Raw genomic sequence first — 18,199 nt, 5'->3', positions numbered from 1 at the left:
TTTGTTCACTTTCCTTGCCACCCTTCATCTCAATACTCTCAAAATAAAGACTTTTCAAGAGGTCTGCAATATTGATGAATGAATAGGAATTACATGAACTGTGCACTGTTTTCAAGGCTTTGACAAATAATGTGTGTCCATTCTTAAAGGCACGACTTTCAGTTCTCAGGATTTTTGACGGCTGAGAAGCACTATTTTATAGTGTGCCCCCTATGCACCCAGCCATCTCAAACGCCATCTCATACAACTCCTTCAATTTATTTCCCACAGCTCTCATCATATAACCTCTTCATTTGCATTTGTTCATTTCCTTTCCTTCGTTTTCTGCTTGGGAGATTTCTTCCTAGCCCGCATTCTTTCATGATGCGTCTCCTAAATTGATACAGCTGTTACTCTCCACTAAACTCCTCCTGTCACACCTCTTGATGCATCTGTCTTCTTCCCCTCATCTTGGCATCCTCTTTTTGCCCTCTTTCTGCTCCGTTCACCCCGTCATCCTGTCTCATCTCCATCCTCCGGTTCTCCTCCTCATTTTTGTCACGGACGTACTCTTCTATTGCCTCCACATCTCTCCAAGTGATCTTAAAAAAAATAAATCTACCACACTCAATAACACTCCATAGTTGTGGACCTAATGTGTCGGGTGTACTACTGCATAACGGCTCTTATCCAACCAGACTTCAAATCAGTCCTTATTTAGCGAGTGTTTCAATTGACTTGGAACGCTGTAATTCATTGAGTCGATGTCTACATTGTGTGCCGCAAATGTCAAGTAAGTATGAGCACATTTTAGAGACCTTGAACTAAATTTCCTCGGAGGAAAATTTGGCAAAACTGCATCCCCCTGAGAAATTGAGGGACACTGGGTAAATTACATTGGAGCAACGCTTCAAAACTTTTATTTTCGACCACACATGTCAAACTCAAGGCCAGCAGGCTGATCCAGCCCGCAGCATCATTTATTTTTGGTTCATAGTCACGACGACTTTCCGAGCTAAACCTTAATGATGTGGCCCATGACAAAAATAAGTTTGACACCTCTGCTCTAGAGTCCACTCGAACACCAACCGTATGTATGCTAGGTCAGGTTCATTCAAGATAGTTTCTATTTATATTTAACAAAGGTGTGAATGTGAGTCTTTGGCTGAATTCATCTAGGCTATAGTTTCCAGCTCACCCGCACCCTTAATAAGGCCATGCTGCACAAAAATGGAAGAATTGATCATTGGACATGCACGTTCCCTGTGTTTTCCACTTGAACCTGTACAAATATGAAAACATCATCTATGTCAGCGTTATCAATCAGTACACATGTAATATTCCTAGAGTTCAAAGTTAAGATGTAAACCTTCTCATACTATATATATTGGTTTTGTGCTGACACAAATATGTGTGTGTGAAACCCATTTTGAAAGGTGAGTCAAACAAGCAATTACATTGCGTCAGCTGCAGTGCTGTACGAACCACCAACAACCCTCACAGTGAAGCACGCTCATGCTGCACAAAGTGGGTGTACTAGGACCACTCATCATGACATCCATCTTTCCACATTGATTGATGCTTACAACATGCACAGTGATACACAGCGATACAAAAACATCTGTGAATCCGGTCAATGTTGAGAGCCACTCTATTCCTTGTTGTGAACTGAGAGGGGCACTGATATTATCCAAAAGAATCCGGAATCAAACACAAAAGCCACATGAACGGCACATCAAAAGCAACACTTTGTTGTTATGCGTGCTTCAAAAGCATCTGAAGATTGATGTATACCTTTTGTAATAAAGAAAATCCCGTGCCTGTCAGCCTCATCTTGAAACGAAACCAAACCTCTTGTAACCAAAAGAAATTGACTACTGGAGGTTGAAAACCGGAAGTCGTACACAATATTGTTTCCCCATGAGAGTCGTCGGGAATAAGGTGGAGAGCAAATCTTATGAAAGTGTCTTAAGAACTCTTTTTCGACATGTCTGCCTTTTTTTTTTTTTTTAACAAATGGTCCATAGTTGTCACCCAAGCTGTCCATATAGTTTATACTCCCAGAGAGAGTCTCATATTTTGCAATATACCACAGGGGTCCGTGAGCTGAAAGTGCTGGGATTTGGCAGCCGTTTTGCACTTAAACTATAGCAGAAAACAAAATATATGGTGTTATCTCTGAGATAGTGTAAGTGCGTGCACTCTGCATTGCCAGAATAGCCAACAGAAGAGTTCTGAAGAATGTTCTGTTAGGACTAATCCTTTTCGTCCTCTGCAAGTTTCCAGTCTTTTCAACAATATATTATGATTTACTGTATCAAAGGCCACACTGAGATCCTTTGAGACGAAGAGTGACCCTTTATTCAAGGAAGCATACATTGTTCTCGTCTGGCTTGACGGCAGTTACCTTAAAAACTGCCAGACGTAAGTGGACGGTTGATCATATTCTGTAACTCATTGTTTATGGAACACTTAAAATATAGCGTTATAGAGTTATAGAGTTTTCCTTGGAAAACACATTAAAGTGTTTTTCAGTCAGAAATTCAAAGTACATTGGTCAAGGAGAGGATTATAGTAACTTTTACAAGTTTATCAAGGGAAATGCACAACCTTCACTTTACCACATGACCTATACCGCTACTGTTATGTCTAAATAGTATATGGCTGGTGAATAAACATTGCGGGGTCTCTTTTTGAAGACACCAGTAAAATGGTGTGAATATAGTAGTGCTCAACATGTACGTGATGAATAAATATAGGTACATATTTATAATACATACTTTCAAAGTATTCTGATGAGTCAAAAGTCACATCTTTAGTTAAAAAAAAATGGATATTGAAGGAGTGGGTGTAGGAGTAGGGTGAAGGAGTGCCTGCAACATTGAGCAATAAAACACCAGTGGACTCAATTTTGGTTCTGTCAGAACATATTAGCCTCTGACTGGCTGCACTCTGACCCACAATACAACACCGTGAACCCTTCTGTGTCCTTGGAGAAGCTGCCAAGTGCAGAGTGGAATGACAACAGAGTGAGTGATAGGTACATAGGTCTGGCTGTTTCCTATGCAAAATGCTAGTCCTTTTTTCAAGGTGTGAGCACCTCTTCCAATTTGAACAACTTTGAGATGAGTGTGAAATCCCTAGAGTATTTTGTCATGGGCATTTATTATTTTATTTATTCATGAAAACACACAAATAGTTTGTGCCGGGGTTATGACATAATGTCTCCTTTATAATGTTAGTCATTATGGCACAATCCAGCTGGTCATCATCCTCCATCAACCAAGGAGTAGCCTACAAACTGGGAAATAGTTTCACAAGCAACAAACACAAAGATGATTTTTGTTCATCTACTACTTGTATATAAATAAGCAGAGGTGGGCATTTGTCAGTAATCGGTGAGCCCCCCCCCATGTCATTGTCAGTCCACCATTTTTTTTTGTCATGCTGAACGTTTGTACTTACACTTAAAGTTAACTTAAATGTGCTTTGTAATTGTTATTCCAGTTTATGTAATGTACATTTTAGTGAAATATGTTGAAAATTTGAATACAAAACAGAGGTAATGTAATGCTAATGAATTAGTCGTTCAATTATTTGTTGCTTATTTTGCACGGACTGTTTTTATTTATTTATTCATTTATTATTATTTGTTTTTAATGAAGCGTCTTTTAGTCCTTGAGAGAACACTAAGTTCTCTTACGACACTCAATTTTCTTCATTCACATTGGTGCATAGATTTCCAGTCCTTGTAAATGGTAAATTGACTTTCACTTATATAGCACTTTTCTACCTTGGGTACTCAAAGTCTCATCTCTAGTCACATTGCAACTGTTTCCCTTGGGTGTCTTGAGTGAAACAGTGAGTATTGAAAGAATGGTCTTCTTTGTGTGTGTGTGGATGTGTGTGTCTGTGTGAGTCTCGTCAGACGGTGAATTTACAAATATTCTTTCCCATTTTTTTCCTCAGATCTCAAGAATACTGATGTTTGCTATTGTCATATTTACTGATTGCAAGTATTTTTTTTTCTTACAATTGCATCAAAATTCAAAGGTGTACTGTGTTGGAGTGTGCTTCATTTGTGGTGAACTTTACGAGGGTTCGACCATATGAGGCAGTGACAACTGGAAACCAACCTGCTTATTAAAATTATTGCTGCTGTTATTGACAATTCAACAGTTGATAGCTTTGCAACAGCATTGCTGAAGCAACACGTGTTTTAGTGGCAGAAACTGCAACTGCATGGAGTTACTACTGTATACCAAATAATGCCAAAAAGAGGGTCTTTCGACATTATTATCAACCATGGCCGTTACTGGCGTGTATGCTGATGTTCATTGCTATAATTGGAAGAATGAAAAAGGAAATCATCCATCACCTCGTATTCAATGAATTTTTGACAATGTTTAGGATTCTGTTGAACTGAGGATCCTAATTGCCTTTCCATCACTGTTCTTGTTGTGATGCCCAGTTTTGAATTACTTCCTAAAGGCTGAGTATTTCTCATCCAGCTTGCTTCCATTCTTTTTTATTTACCATACTTGAAGACTCTGGTGGCTCCTATTCATCAGGCTAAAGCTCTTCACAGCGTTTTCATATATTCCTTTTTTTTGCATAGTTCATCTTCTGATTCCAAGTACCACTGAGGATTTCTAATCGGCGTCGAATTTCACCTCGATCTCTTTGCATAATTCATACTGCCCATTTTTTTTGTCACATGGTCTCAATGTTTTCCCACGAGTAAAAGGGTACAAGGCATGTGCAAAAAGGCACTTTGCTCATCAAGAGAAAAGGGTCATTACCCAAGCAACCAGAGCAACCATATGTCTGTTGCATTTCACAGATCTAAGATTTATAATTCTCAACAAATCCTTTTCAAGCTTTTAGAACTTATACTTGCATGTCATTTCTTTACACTTAAGAAGCATGCGTGTAACCGAAAGCTTGTGAAGCTCTCTGGACTCTTCGTCACCAACGAAGACCTGTTTTGCCAATGGACTGACGAGTGACAGGAACGAGAAAAAAGGTGGAATAAAAATGTCGGAACGGCTGTGTTTCTTCCGTCGTTTTAATCACGAGTGTAGATATTCCGACAGATGTCCGTCGGTCCAGCTCGCCCCTTTTACGAGCTAACTGTTTTGCCAGGTGCCGTGGTGTTGCTTGCTTCCGTTGACTATAACGTGAACTCGCTAAGTGGTGGGCCATCTATGACAGAAAGGGGGCGGGGGCACCGACGACTGTCGGCCCAGCAAAAAAAAATGAAAGATGCCCCCCTGCCAGTTTTCATATCCTATACATACAGGTAAATGCTACTGATATTGAACATCTACCCACTGATCAAATCATCAAATTGTGCCACATGTTCTTTGGCATGTCACTGTGGTATCAAGACTTCCTTATCAAACCTGCAATGTATTGATAGGTCTGAGAGCTCTTTTGGTTTAAGATTTGGGTGCGCGGCATAGCTAGCAGCAGTCTTTTGTGAATTGTCTGTTCACAACTACGTATGGCATAGATTTGTCCTTTGTTGCTTGCTGATCCGACAAAACAGTAAAATGGTAGTTTTGGCATGTCCTATTAAAAAGCAAACGGAAATGAATATGGTATAACTAGGGGCTTTGAGGAGGCAATTGGTGCCTTCGTGCTATCCCGCTATGCAGCCGCCAGCTGGCACACCTGCTCCCCCTCAAGTTTATTGAGTTAGATACAAGTGAGGCACGCTCTCTTCCTGGGTCACGGTCGGAACCACTTTAGTCAGCTGGGATGTGAGTTCTAATGAGTAGGCATTTGTCATCATGGAAACCTCAAATATAAGCCTGTAGTTTATTGGAGGTGAATACAATGAATATTTGTTTAGCTGTGAGAAAATCCAGCTTTTTGCACATCCTCTAATTAAGATTATTCAATTATTCTTTTCACTGGACACAAAACATCTTGTAGGACTCAAAAATGGGCAGTGGACAGTCAGCAGCTCTCAGTAATGTGTTGCAATTTTCTCTCAATATTGTTTATAACGTCTTTTTTGTTCCTGAATGATCTTGCTAATAAAAAAAAAAAGATTTTACTTAAGAACTACTGTAAATGGACTGCCATGGCAAGTAGAGCTTGTTGCTGCCGAAGGGCTGCCTGCATTGAGTCTACCAAAATTTAGGACACAGTCAATGTGAAGCCAGGGTGCTTGCAAACGGATGGCAAATAAATCCGGTTAACCCTATTTGCTTTACAGGTCTGGTTTTTGTTTGTTTATTTGTTTGTTTTCAATGAAAAAAAAAGGTTGCCAAATTCTCCAGATCCGCATTTATGTGTACCAACCATAACCCGGAGATTTATATCATCATTCTATTCTATATCTCTCTCAAGACGCCAACGCTTGTGACTTTAACAGACGGAGGTTTTATTCTGATTGGAGAGAATCTGGCGACACTACTGCCACCTAGCGGCTTGGCATGCTTGAAAATTCGTAAAACCACCCTGGCTCAGCATGAAGAGATATGCGCGCAAGGTTCTGGACCGATAGGGCAGCAGAGAGCTCAGTTTGCTCAAAAACAGAACAAAACATTATAGAAAGTAACAAATAAAACTTGAAACTAACAGACCATGGGACTACGGCAAGGAGGCAGTAAAACTCATAGATCAACATACAGAGACAATGACCCGACAACTAACTGAAAACAAACTATATAGACTCAACGCTTATAAAATAACATGCAACAGCAGGACAGTAATAACAAGGGAAGCTGATTGGTTGACACACAGTGGGCAGGTAGACACAAACAGGTGGAAGCAAAACACACTAATGGGGACAGACGAGACAAGGAAAAAGGCACGTGAACCAAAAACCCACAACTTGAAAGTTACAACAAAACAGAAAAACCCGAACACCAACCCACAACACCCAACAATAGAAACAAAACACACAGGCCGTGTGGTGTACACTCGAAGTGGGGGAGAATATGTGGGTTTAAGTAGCCCTGATTATGCTTAGACAAGTGTCATTAAATGTTTGAAAACTATGACCAATCACCACCAAAATTTACATGCACATTCCCTGTGTTTCCCACTTGAACCTGTACAAATATGAAAACATCATCTTTGTCAGAGTTATCAATAAAAAAGACCGGTGAAAAGGCAAAGAACAATCTTTTGCAAAGGGGGGAGAAGGCACCAAAGTCTTCCGGTGTTCTCTGGCCGTCCTCTTCGTTTTATCTACAAAGATGACAAAGTTTCACAGAAATACCATATACGGAATTGTTAATACGCATCATACCAACCCAGACATGTTCAAACGGTGTTGATATATGACTACAGTATTTTCATCCCACATGTAACATAAAGCATAAAATTGATCTTTGTGATAATGGCGCTCACCCACAAATGGTGTATTTGTGACACACGTCAATGAGTGTTGTAATCTTTAGCAGAAGATTCCCGCAGGGAATCTGCAGCGAACCAAGCCAGGCGAAAAATTCTCCCTTTGTCCAGGAGCTCAAAACATCGCTCTCTCTATTACTGTATGTCACGACTTCTGGGCTCCACCTTTCGATCGGCAATATGGTCCATACCCTTATTGTAATTTGTTTTGGCTTTTGTAAATGTTTTTCCTGGACTGTAAATGTGTTTCGGCTTTTAGTCATGCTTTTTCGGAAATGTAAATTTGTTTCAGTTTTTCGGCATTTGTTTTCTGATATGTAAGAGTTTTTGAGAGTTCGTGAATTCATTTTGCATTTCAACCGAAGTCTATTGGCGTCTGCTGAACACGCTTTTTTCAGTGCACCATTCAATCGATTCAAATACCAACAACGCATTTTACATCAATATTAAAGTTTCACCATGTGTCCATCTACATGATAATAAACACTTTGACTTGACAGCAATCATAGAGACAACAATACTGAGCTGGTCAAAACATGGCGCATGCTGTTGGGGATATTTGGATCTGTTGCTGTGATTGAACAAAGCAAAAGTCTAGTTATTTTCGAACAAGTTACCACATCAACCAATCAGCTGGAAGTATTGTAATGAAAGGTCTGCCTTTCCCCTTCAGGTCACATCGAAGCAGTCCCAGATTAATATTAACGTAGAGTACTCCTTAGAGGGATTCACATTATCAATCTGGCTCTGGCTAGGTTATTAATTTCCATTCCTTCATTCTAAACTGACAATACGGTAACATAGAAAAACTAATATAGATTTATTGATTTAGTCCATGTAAAATAAAAGGAAAACATGTTGATTTTTTTTTTCCAAGCTATTAAAGCAATTTTTTTTCAACACAAAAACAACAAGTGTGATTTTTTTGAAAGACTTCAGAATTAGAAGAATATCATTAGTGGTGAGAGACTGAAACGCCAGAGATTTGGGCATTTTTAAACGAAAGGAAACAAATTACTGTAACCAATACTGTATCCAGTCTGAAGCTGGGCAATTGATTTTTAGTCACGCAATCCCCCTTCGCTCAATGACATAAACAGGCTGAGATGTGAAATTATTCTGACCAAAAAATAAGAGGTTATGCAATTTATTACATTACTACAGCAGTTTTCATGAGGGAACATTTTAAGGGACCAATTTTTAAGTACCAATGTTCATCAAGTTTCCTTTCAAATGAGTGAATAAAGTACTTATACGTTTAGTATTTATGTTTACTGGTGTTTATTGATTTTATGTATTTATTTAATTTTAAAACAGCCTTCGTGCTTGGAGACTAAGTATGAAATACCATTCCAGTTGACCATATGTTGAATAGACAAGTGTTTGCTTCATATTTACATTTTTCCATGTGGCCTCGATGGAGCCAGGAAGAAATGCGTTACACATACTCGTTCTAATCTCACAAGTCACTTATGGTGAAGAGTAGGGTGGCTGGAACACAGACGAGACCGGCAGACGCCATTTTGGCTGGTGATCAACAAAGCGTGGGTCAAACTCATTTACCTGATAACGGTTTAATCTCTTCATCACTCAGAGAGCCGCTCAGCAGCTGCAGGGAGGACACGCAAATGTCAGACAGATCCTCTTCAAATATTGCTCAAGGACCTCCATTATGATCTGAATCAAGTTTTCTTTATTTCTTCTTGGATTTTGTCACATCCAAATTTGGAGATGCCCAAAAATCTATTTTCTTTGTTTTGGCACCCATAAAATACCAAACTCTTAACACCCCCCCCCCCCCCCCCCCCCCCAAAAAAAAAAAAAAGAATGAATTTTTTTCTCTGCACATTTTATTTTTCTTTCTCTGAAATCATTGCCAAGGAATCAGATTGGCACTATCTCAAAATCTGGTGAGCCTGGCTTTAACCGTGATGCAAAACATGTGATTTGGACACCTCTGTCTAGTTTTATTGCTATATACGACCCCCTCCCCCCTTTAACCGCTTGTCCTCGGCATCTCGGGCTTGCTGGTACGTTTGCCAAATAACTGTCTTTGGGCAGCAGGCGGGTTGCAGGCGGGTTGCACCCTTAACTTGTCCTCAGCTAATGTAGTCTGCATTCTATTTATTGTTCACGTTATTAATATCCACCAATCGGAGCAGTGATCCCAATTTCGTAGTTAACCTATGTGCAATGACAATATATGTATTCTTTTCTATACTACCCCAATTTTGTTCTAATTGGAAATTTTATTATATTATTAATTCAGTTCAACATGTAATTGTAGATTACCCATATTGCATTTAAGATTGGAACCGGCAACATTATTGTTGACGTGAAACAAATTTGGACTCAGACATTTCACCCATGAATACACCCAGCAATCATATGCTCATACCGCCCCTTAGTGGCCTAAACCTGCAAACCTTTTCTTTCTTTCTTTCTTTCTTTCTTTCTTTCTTTCTTTCTTTCTTTCTTTCTTTCTTTCTTTCTTTCTTTCTTTCTTTCTTTCTTTCTTTCTTTCTTTCTTTCTTTCTTTCTTTCTTTCTTTCTTTCTTTCTTTCTTTCTGTTATATAATAAAGTAAAGCGCTTACACACACTTAAAACACTCACACGCGCACAGTGTCCACTGCTGGTTGACACCACCTGTCTTGTCTGTCCTCCCCCTCTCTTTTTCTACCATTTATCCACCCACCTTTTCTCTTTTTGACCACACAGATGCGGTCGTTTCCCATTTACAAGTTCATGTAAACTGGCAATTTTACAACAATTTCGTGCAGTTAGTCCCATCTTTGGTATTGCCAAATGTCAACTGTCCTGTGAGAGATCATCAGGTTTGCCACTAATAACTTTAAATATATTTTTTTACAAAATGTTGTTTCATTAGCCTGGAAATGTGTATTGATTTACTACTAATAAATTAGTTATAAGTAGATGGCAGAAGACACAATTACCATGTGTATCTGCCTGTTGCTATTCACAAAAAGTGAATGATGGCTTTGTTAAATTAGACGGACCCAGATTTCGAACCGAGGAAAACAGTGAATACATTGAGACATCATCACTTTGGCTTTTATCTGGCTTTTGACACAATCATAAATCAAATATATTTACCATTTGTGTTTGATTGTCTGCACTTTTATCTGCGTTCCTTTGTTTCCTTCAAAATGCATTTCAGGTTGATCGACAAACCGTATTATCCATTGGGTTACACTGGTCCTGTGATTCCTGGCGTCCAGTCCAAGTTGGACCTCCACTTTGCACTGAAATTCATGGATGGTTTACTTTATGCATTATTTATGTTAAGGAATTTCACTTCATGACCAACTAGAGAAGAGCTTTACTGATATATTTAGAAGTTGAATTCCATTTATTTGATTGTTTGCAGTGTGCAGATTACAAACACGTGATACAATTACAAACTCCATAAAACAAGGAACAAGCACTTTTTCATCAAGCACTTTTTTTTTTTTTTATGTGAGAGGCAATCATTTGAGAGGAAACAGCAGCCAGCCAATGAGATTGAAACTGTGGCCTTTTACTGGCGGGTCACTAATTCATTCTCCCACTGTTTGACTCAGTGCTGATGGGCATGACCTTAGGAATGACCCAAGCATTCATTTGGGCCATGGCCTCACCTTCATCTTTCACCAAATGACAAACAATGACAGGCATGCAAGTGAATAAATGCCTAGACCACTAGGCTACTGTCCGTCACAATATAAATATACAGCGGGCCTAAATTCAAATGGTCCGTTTTGATTGCTTAACAGGTGATACATAAACTTAACATCGAAGCAGTCACGTGCCATTACGCAGAACTGAACCCAAATCACATTAAGTGTGTTCATACAATAAATGAAAGGTCACATTTACAAATGAAATCAATTCATTGCACGTTGAAAGAATGAATGCTTTGCAAAGAAGAAACTGGCTGAATAATGAAGTCAAGTTAAAATCACAAGGATCAACAGTTACCTTGAAGAATTCAAACCCTCTGGCATTGACTCACAAAGTTAAACGGTAGAATACATCCTTCGAAACACTTCACAGACTGTGAGAAATTCATTGCATTCATCTTACAATAGTAAACCTACATGAAAGAATCCTTTAGAAAAGCCTAGTTTTTTCTTCCTCTTTTCTGCCTTATTAGCAACAACAAAGGCAAATGACAAAAGATTCCATTTTTATCAATAAGACCAACAATTGCTGTACATACAGTATTGCCTACATTTAATGATTAGGATATGCCAAGTATTATAATAATTAGCAAATGAAATATGCTCATATATTTTATCTACACCATTGGTGCCTAAAGTGCTTTGCAAAGCCTCACATTCATTTTTTCACGCAGAAGACGCTGCCACATACGACCTCAAAAGGAGAAACCTTTAACATCAAAACAGGATCAGCTCAATCAGAAATTCTTCACAAGTGGAGCAAAGTGAGATGTACATTTTGAAAATGTGGAGGAAAAGTGTTTGGTGTAAATTAAATAAAATGTGCTGTTGTCCAAAAGGTTTGGTTAAATGTCAAATTTGAATTAAACGTGATTTGTATCCGATGTGAAAACATAAGGCTCACTATAATTACATTTGTGTAGGGGAAATGTGTTTTAAATTGGGAGCAAAGGAGCACTATTCGCACCTTGTAAGGGGACAATATGATCATTAAAGAGCATAATTATTCACATTAATTAAAGCATAAAATACAAATTGCTCAGAATAACTGCTCAGAATTCTACAAATGTAGAATTTTAAAAATAATGCTTTTACACCAATTAGATGCACAAAATTGCTGTAAAGGCAAATTGTTAAGGTAATGTTGAACTCAATACAGCATATTAGTGGGATCAAATAAACACGGTATACTGCATATAAAATAACAAAAGCCAATTAATGTTTCTTTGAATGTATATTGTGTTTTGTTCAAATTCTATATATATATATATATATATATATATATATATATATATATATATATATATATATATATATATATATATATATATATATATATATAGAGAGAGAGAGAGAGAGAGAGAGAGAGAGAGAGAGAGATAGATAGATAGATAGATAGATAGATAGATAGATAGATAGATAGATAGATAGATAGACAGACAGACATTTTAGCTTGAGTCAGATACAAGCAAAACCCAAGTTGTTTTGTGACAATAAAAAGACATGACTGTTGTAATGAGAGTCTAAAGCTGCCAGGGGGCAATCAAAGCTTACACACGTACAACATTTGGGCTAACCCATGGTCAGGTAGTAAGTAGCCCTCCAGTCTCCCCACGTTTGCTTTTGTAGGCCAACAATCACGGACGATGGGAAAGTGTAATGATTTCCAGCAAGTTTCTTTATAAACAGGCCTCTATCTGTAGATTTGCAACGCGTTACTTTAGGCGTTCGAACCATGCTGATTAAGCACTAACAAATGTTTGAATTAACTGTCCATGGATTCGCATGAAAATGGTGTGAAACAACATGTACTTTAAAAACTTTTCACAAAGTAAATCGTATTTCTGATGTTCTCTCATGTGATTGCATAGGTTTTTAGAGAATAGTATGTCTACCTTTCACATGCCACTGCCCATAGTAGTGAATGTGTGCGCGAGTGTGAATTGGCAGTCAATGCTGAATTCCCCTGTGATTGGCGAGGGCCCATTTTAAGGTCTACCCCACCTCTGCCTCTAAATCAGCTGCATCTCCCCTGACCCTGGTGATGATGTTTTAAGCCGTCTCACAAAACACATTTATCAGTACTCAAACAGTGGTTCCAAAAGTTTTGTTGCAGTGCCTGTTTTTGAGACCCATTTATTTTCACCCACCCTCAAAAGCGTGCACACACACGAGCACACGGTTTTTCAATAGATAAGCTTACACTTAGCTTGCAAAGAATATTCCCTGGCAATCAACAGAAACAACACATATATTGAAACTCTAATAATCACTGCAGCGGTCACCGATCTCGAGAGAGCCGGTGGACCCGAGAAGAGTGCTTAGTAGGCGGCATCAGAAGAGGGGCATGAGGGGAGCCCTCGATGCTAAGCAATTAGCCCGCGTTAGCTGACCGCCGCTACCCAGTCTCTTACTAGCCATTATGCAGTCTCTGGAAAACAAGCTCGACGAGCTGAGAGCCAGGATCACAACAGAGGGAAATGAGAGAACGCTGTGCTCCAATTTTCACCAAAACTTGTCTTTCAGAGAATTTTCTGCAGTTCATCTACACATGCACTCCATTCATCGCGGAGATAGAACAGCAGCTGCCAGTAAGGCTCCAGGGGGAGGTGTTAGTATGTTTGTAAACAACATGTGGTGTGTTGACATACGAAAGGCCCACAAGTACTGTTCACCTGACTTGGAGGCTTTAATCCTTAAATGCTGTCCCTGCTACCTACCAAGGGAGTTTACGTCTCTGTTTTTGGCCACATTTTACATTCCTGTGAGAGCCAACTTCACAACTGCACTCAGCAAGTTGCATGACATCATCAGCGCGCGTCGTAAGGACTGTACTCCCCAAATACCACCAGCATGGCTTCTTGACCATAAACCGTTGCTCAACAGTCAGCTACGCTGTATGCTCACTCCACTGTGTTTAAATCTGGCAGCGAAACATCGTACGAAGCTGCAAAGTACAGACTGAGAAAGGCCAGCAGCTAAGAAGCTAAGAAGAAAGTTTGGTGGCGTTGTGTGAGGACAGCAACCTCACCCCCAACACAGGAAGGACTCATCGGTCACTGCTCATCCATCCAAGGTCGGGAAGTGAAGAGGGTTACCACCCAGGTGCCCACATCAGGGAGGACCTCACCTGGACACCAAACACCACACGGCTAGGGAAGAAGGCTCAGGAGAGCCTGCACTTTATCTGGAGCCTGAGGAGGTTTACTATGTCACCAAGGGTCCTCAGCAGCTTCTACAGCTACATTGTTGAGTCCATCCTAACCAGCTCCCTACTGTGTGGTACGGCAACTCCACGGCTATGGACCGCAGACACCTGCAGAGAGTGGTCAAGACAGCATCCAAGATCAGCAGAACTCCACTGTCCTCCCTGAAAAGCATCTACCAGTCCGCAGGAGAGCTGTATCCGTTACCCGGGACCCCGCCCACACCCAACATGGACTTTTCACCCTGCTCCCGCCACGCCGGGGGTACCGAAGCGTAAAATGCAGAACTAGTAGACTCAGGAACTCTTTCTTTCCATCTGCCATCAGACTCCTCAACAGCCACTAATAGCACATTACAGCTGATGATATCACTCTCATACATCTCATTCAGCTGTGACTATGCCTCGACTGTGCTCCTTATTTCTCCATTTTTGCACTATTTATACTGCTCCTATAGCACATCACTTGCTGTAACTAACCAACCATGCACACATGCACATTACTGTAAGTATCCTGCTCATTATTGTAGGTATTTGTACATAATCTACCCACTTACAGTTCATACCTACACTCTGTTACTTGTTTGTCGTTTATACCTTGCTGTTTCTCTTAACTTACCTATTTCACGACATGTGTGTGGATGGCAAAGTGAGAATTTTATTGTATGGGGGAAACTTGTTTCTAAACTGTGCATGTGACAATAAACACTTTGATTTGGCATGATTTGGCCGAAAGCCCCCCATTTTGAAAATGTTTGTGTTACAACACCGTGTGTATCATATTTACATGCAACAACAAAATGAAAATATGGTCCACATATTCCCTATTCAAATATTTAGTTGATGCCAAGGCTTGACTGCTGATGGTGCCTCTGGTCTTTGGATAAAGCAACTCAAAATATAATGGGCATCATTTTGTGAGCGAACGCACTTAAAGCAAACGTTGAATTGTATAAACTGTTTTTACCGGTGTAACTTGAACAAATGTACACGTGGACTCATGCGTCTAGACTGTGTGTTCAAGCAGGCCTACATTCCAGCATCTTCTTGAAAGCCTTCCTAAAACTGTCATCTAGGAAGGCATAAAGAAATGGGTTGAGGCAGGAGTTGGCGTAGCTGAGGCTGGTGATGAAGTAGGAGATCCCAATGAGCAAGGGTGTGGTCCTGAGGTCGGTGGTCAGGGCCACAATCGTGCTGAGGTGGAACGGCGTCCAGCAGAACAAGCAGACGGCCAAGACGATGAAGACCATGATGGTGACCTTCTTCTTGGCTTTGTCCAACGCTTTGGCGTTACTGTTGAGGCGCATGTTCCTCAGCTTGTAGAGCATCATGGTGTACAAGATGCAAATAGTTGAGACCGGGATTGCGAAGCCCAGGATAAGGGTGTAGATCCGACTGGCTTTGAACCATGAGCTCTCGGGTGCGGGGAAGCTGAGCACGCAGCTTTTCCTGCCATCGCTGGGGTCCATGAAGACACCGGCGAAAATGCTGAACGGCATCACGATGAGGATTACAAGCACCCATACGCATAAGGAGATGATCTTGGCCGCCCGATAGGTGCGGTACGGCATGCGCTTGGACCTCACTGTGGCCAGGACCACCAGGTAGCGGTCCACGCTCATCACAGTCAGGAAGTAGATGCTGGAAAAGATGTTATAATGGTCGATGCTGAGGATGATTTTGCACAGAACCTCCCCGAAGGGCCAGTAGTGAAGCAGGTGCTCGGCAATGCTGATCGGCAGCACCAACGTGAACAAGTCGTCGGCGATGGCCAGATTGAGGATGAACATATTGGTGACCGTCTTCATCTTGGGAGCTTTGAGGATCACGTAAATGACGGCAGTGTTGCCAGTCAGGCCCACTGCACAGATGACTGAGTAGATGACGGGCAAGATGACATAGAGATCAGCATAGAAGTAGAACTCGGATGGAGGTGTGCAGTTCAGGTTGGTGCGGTTGCCTGAGGAGAGAGTGTAGAAGTCAACCGAGTCGTCGCAGAGCGGTGGCGCGAAAACGCCGGGGTCAGACACGTTCTCCATGTTTAGGACAGGAGCCTAAGAGTCCTTACTGATACATAACGAAGGATGTGTGAGAGGTATTCCGGAGGTATGTCTTCACGGAAATTTGATGTTCAAAATGAATTTCAAACAGGTCTGAGTGAGGTGAGGTCAGATCTGTGTGAAAGTCTTGATTAAACAGCTACAATGAGCAACTGATATTGGAATTCTCAGAGTTCAACTAAAGACAGGTGCCATCGTTTTTCCTCAGCATGCACTTCACTGGCGATCCATTATGATGATCCACTTGTTTTCTTTTAACACCTTTGCCTGTATGTCTTCCGTCCCTTGGATATGTTTCTCCAAAGCCTGTACAGTGTTCCTCTGATATGTGCCCCCCACTCCTTCCTCCTTCATGCACCCTGGGAACAGAGCAGTTTTAAAAGAAATGTGTTCAAAATATTGCATAGGAAAGAAACAAGAATTGAAAGCAAGAAACCATTCTAATTTACCTTCAGCAATAAAGTCCAGCAGAAGAGAGGTACAATGGGTTGAACAGCAGCCCAAAAAGAAGAAGATGAAGATGAAAACAAAAAAAACTCAGTCCAACATATTTTAGATAAACTCACTTATGAACACGTGTTAACGTAAAGCAGAGAATTCAGCCTGCATTCTGCCTCTTCATTCTTTCCTCGACTCCTCGGACTCTCCCTGCACCAGCATCTGTTTAAGCCCCCCCCCCCCCCCTCTCTCTCTCCCTCTCTCTCTCTCTCTCTCTCTCTCTCTCTCTCTCTCTCTCTCTCTCGCTCTCTCTCTCTCTTGCTCTCTCTCTCTCTCCCCCCTCACACACACACGCACACACACACACATCAATAACTGTTGGAAGGAGTGACCAAATTGATTCTGACACTCACATGGTAGGCAAAAGCAAGTTTGCCTGCACTGTCTTCTCTGTTGCCGCGTCCTTCTTGGATATGCCCGGAACATCTCTCCGGGAGGCGTCCTGACCAGATGACCCATATCAGGCTCTTCCGGAACAAGTAGCTCAAGTAGACACCACCCATAATGCAACAGGGGAAGGGTGGGAACATCCAGTGCCAGTCAAAAGTTTGAAAACACCTCCGCATTAAAAAAAAAAAAAAAAAAAACACGTCTTTAACAGATTATCAGGAAATTCAGGGCATTCTAGGTCATAAAGCATGATGTACATCAAAAGGATGACTAAGTTCATATCAAGTTGTACAAAGATTGTTTCTGCTCAAAAGATGTCCCATCTTAAGGTAAGAAATGATTCCTCATTGCTGTCACTACATAGCATCCAAGTGAGAGTTGAAGAAAAAGTCTGATGAAGCCAGGTAGAATTCTAAAATTGAGGTTTGTCATTGAGGTTAGTCAAGGTCAGTCACCGCAGGTGTCTTGCAACATGTTCAAGAAACTCGTTTTGACAGAATCAAAATTTTAACTTCAACTGACAGTATGTGAGTAAATTAAAAAAAGTAAATAAATAAAATGAATAATCCATAATAGCAGTAATAATAAATACATCAAATATGAGGTTAGAACCCAATACAAATATTTTAAATGATAATTAGTTCCTTCAAATAACAAGCCCCATAAACCATTATCCGTGTAAAGCTTCTGACTTTGAATCATGACACGATTGCCTTCTTTGTAAGTCAATGTCCATTTGGGATAAAAACTAAAGAAAAAAACAAGCATCTTTATTTTTCAGTGCAGTGGTTAGTTTAGGCAATAACAGTTTTATTTAGTAATTATCAGTCACATTGTGCAGTTGCAGAAATATCATAGGGGTGATTCAGTCGTGAAGTACCCAGAAACGTGTCGCTAAAAGTCATACATTCAACTGAGGCTTCAGTTTTTAGCAGCACCGTTGTCATGGAAACATTCTGCAGCATCCAGAGAGTTTGTCGCCTCTCCCCAGTGTAAATCATCGTTCTAACACATG

General features: G+C 40.5%; 1 protein-coding gene across 1 annotated transcript; it reads right to left on the bottom strand.

Annotated features, from left to right (window-relative positions):
* Positions 1–12,341: 12,341 nt before the first annotated feature.
* Positions 12,342–16,291, bottom strand: LOC148427606 (neuropeptides B/W receptor type 2-like). The gene has a single exon (XM_088408041.1). The coding sequence runs from the start codon at positions 16,273–16,275 to the stop codon at positions 15,256–15,258; it is 1,020 nt and encodes a 339-aa protein (XP_088264167.1). The 5' UTR covers positions 16,276–16,291; the 3' UTR covers positions 12,342–15,255.
* Positions 16,292–18,199: the final 1,908 nt, after the last annotated feature.

This window comes from Hippichthys cyanospilos, chromosome 2, assembly GCF_059441005.1.
Source record: "Hippichthys cyanospilos isolate Australia breed blue-spotted pipefish chromosome 2, RoL_Hcya_1.0, whole genome shotgun sequence".
Taxonomy (NCBI): Eukaryota; Metazoa; Chordata; class Actinopteri; order Syngnathiformes; family Syngnathidae; genus Hippichthys; species Hippichthys cyanospilos.
The sequence above is the reverse complement of the archived record's forward strand: the minus strand, read 5'-3'. Positions and strand labels throughout refer to the sequence as shown.

What these genes read in the sequence shown, in the direction of transcription:
- LOC148427606 (XM_088408041.1), bottom strand. Translation starts at nt 16,275, where the DNA reads ATGGAGAACGTGTCTGACCCCGGCGTTTTCGCGCCACCGCTCTGCGAC.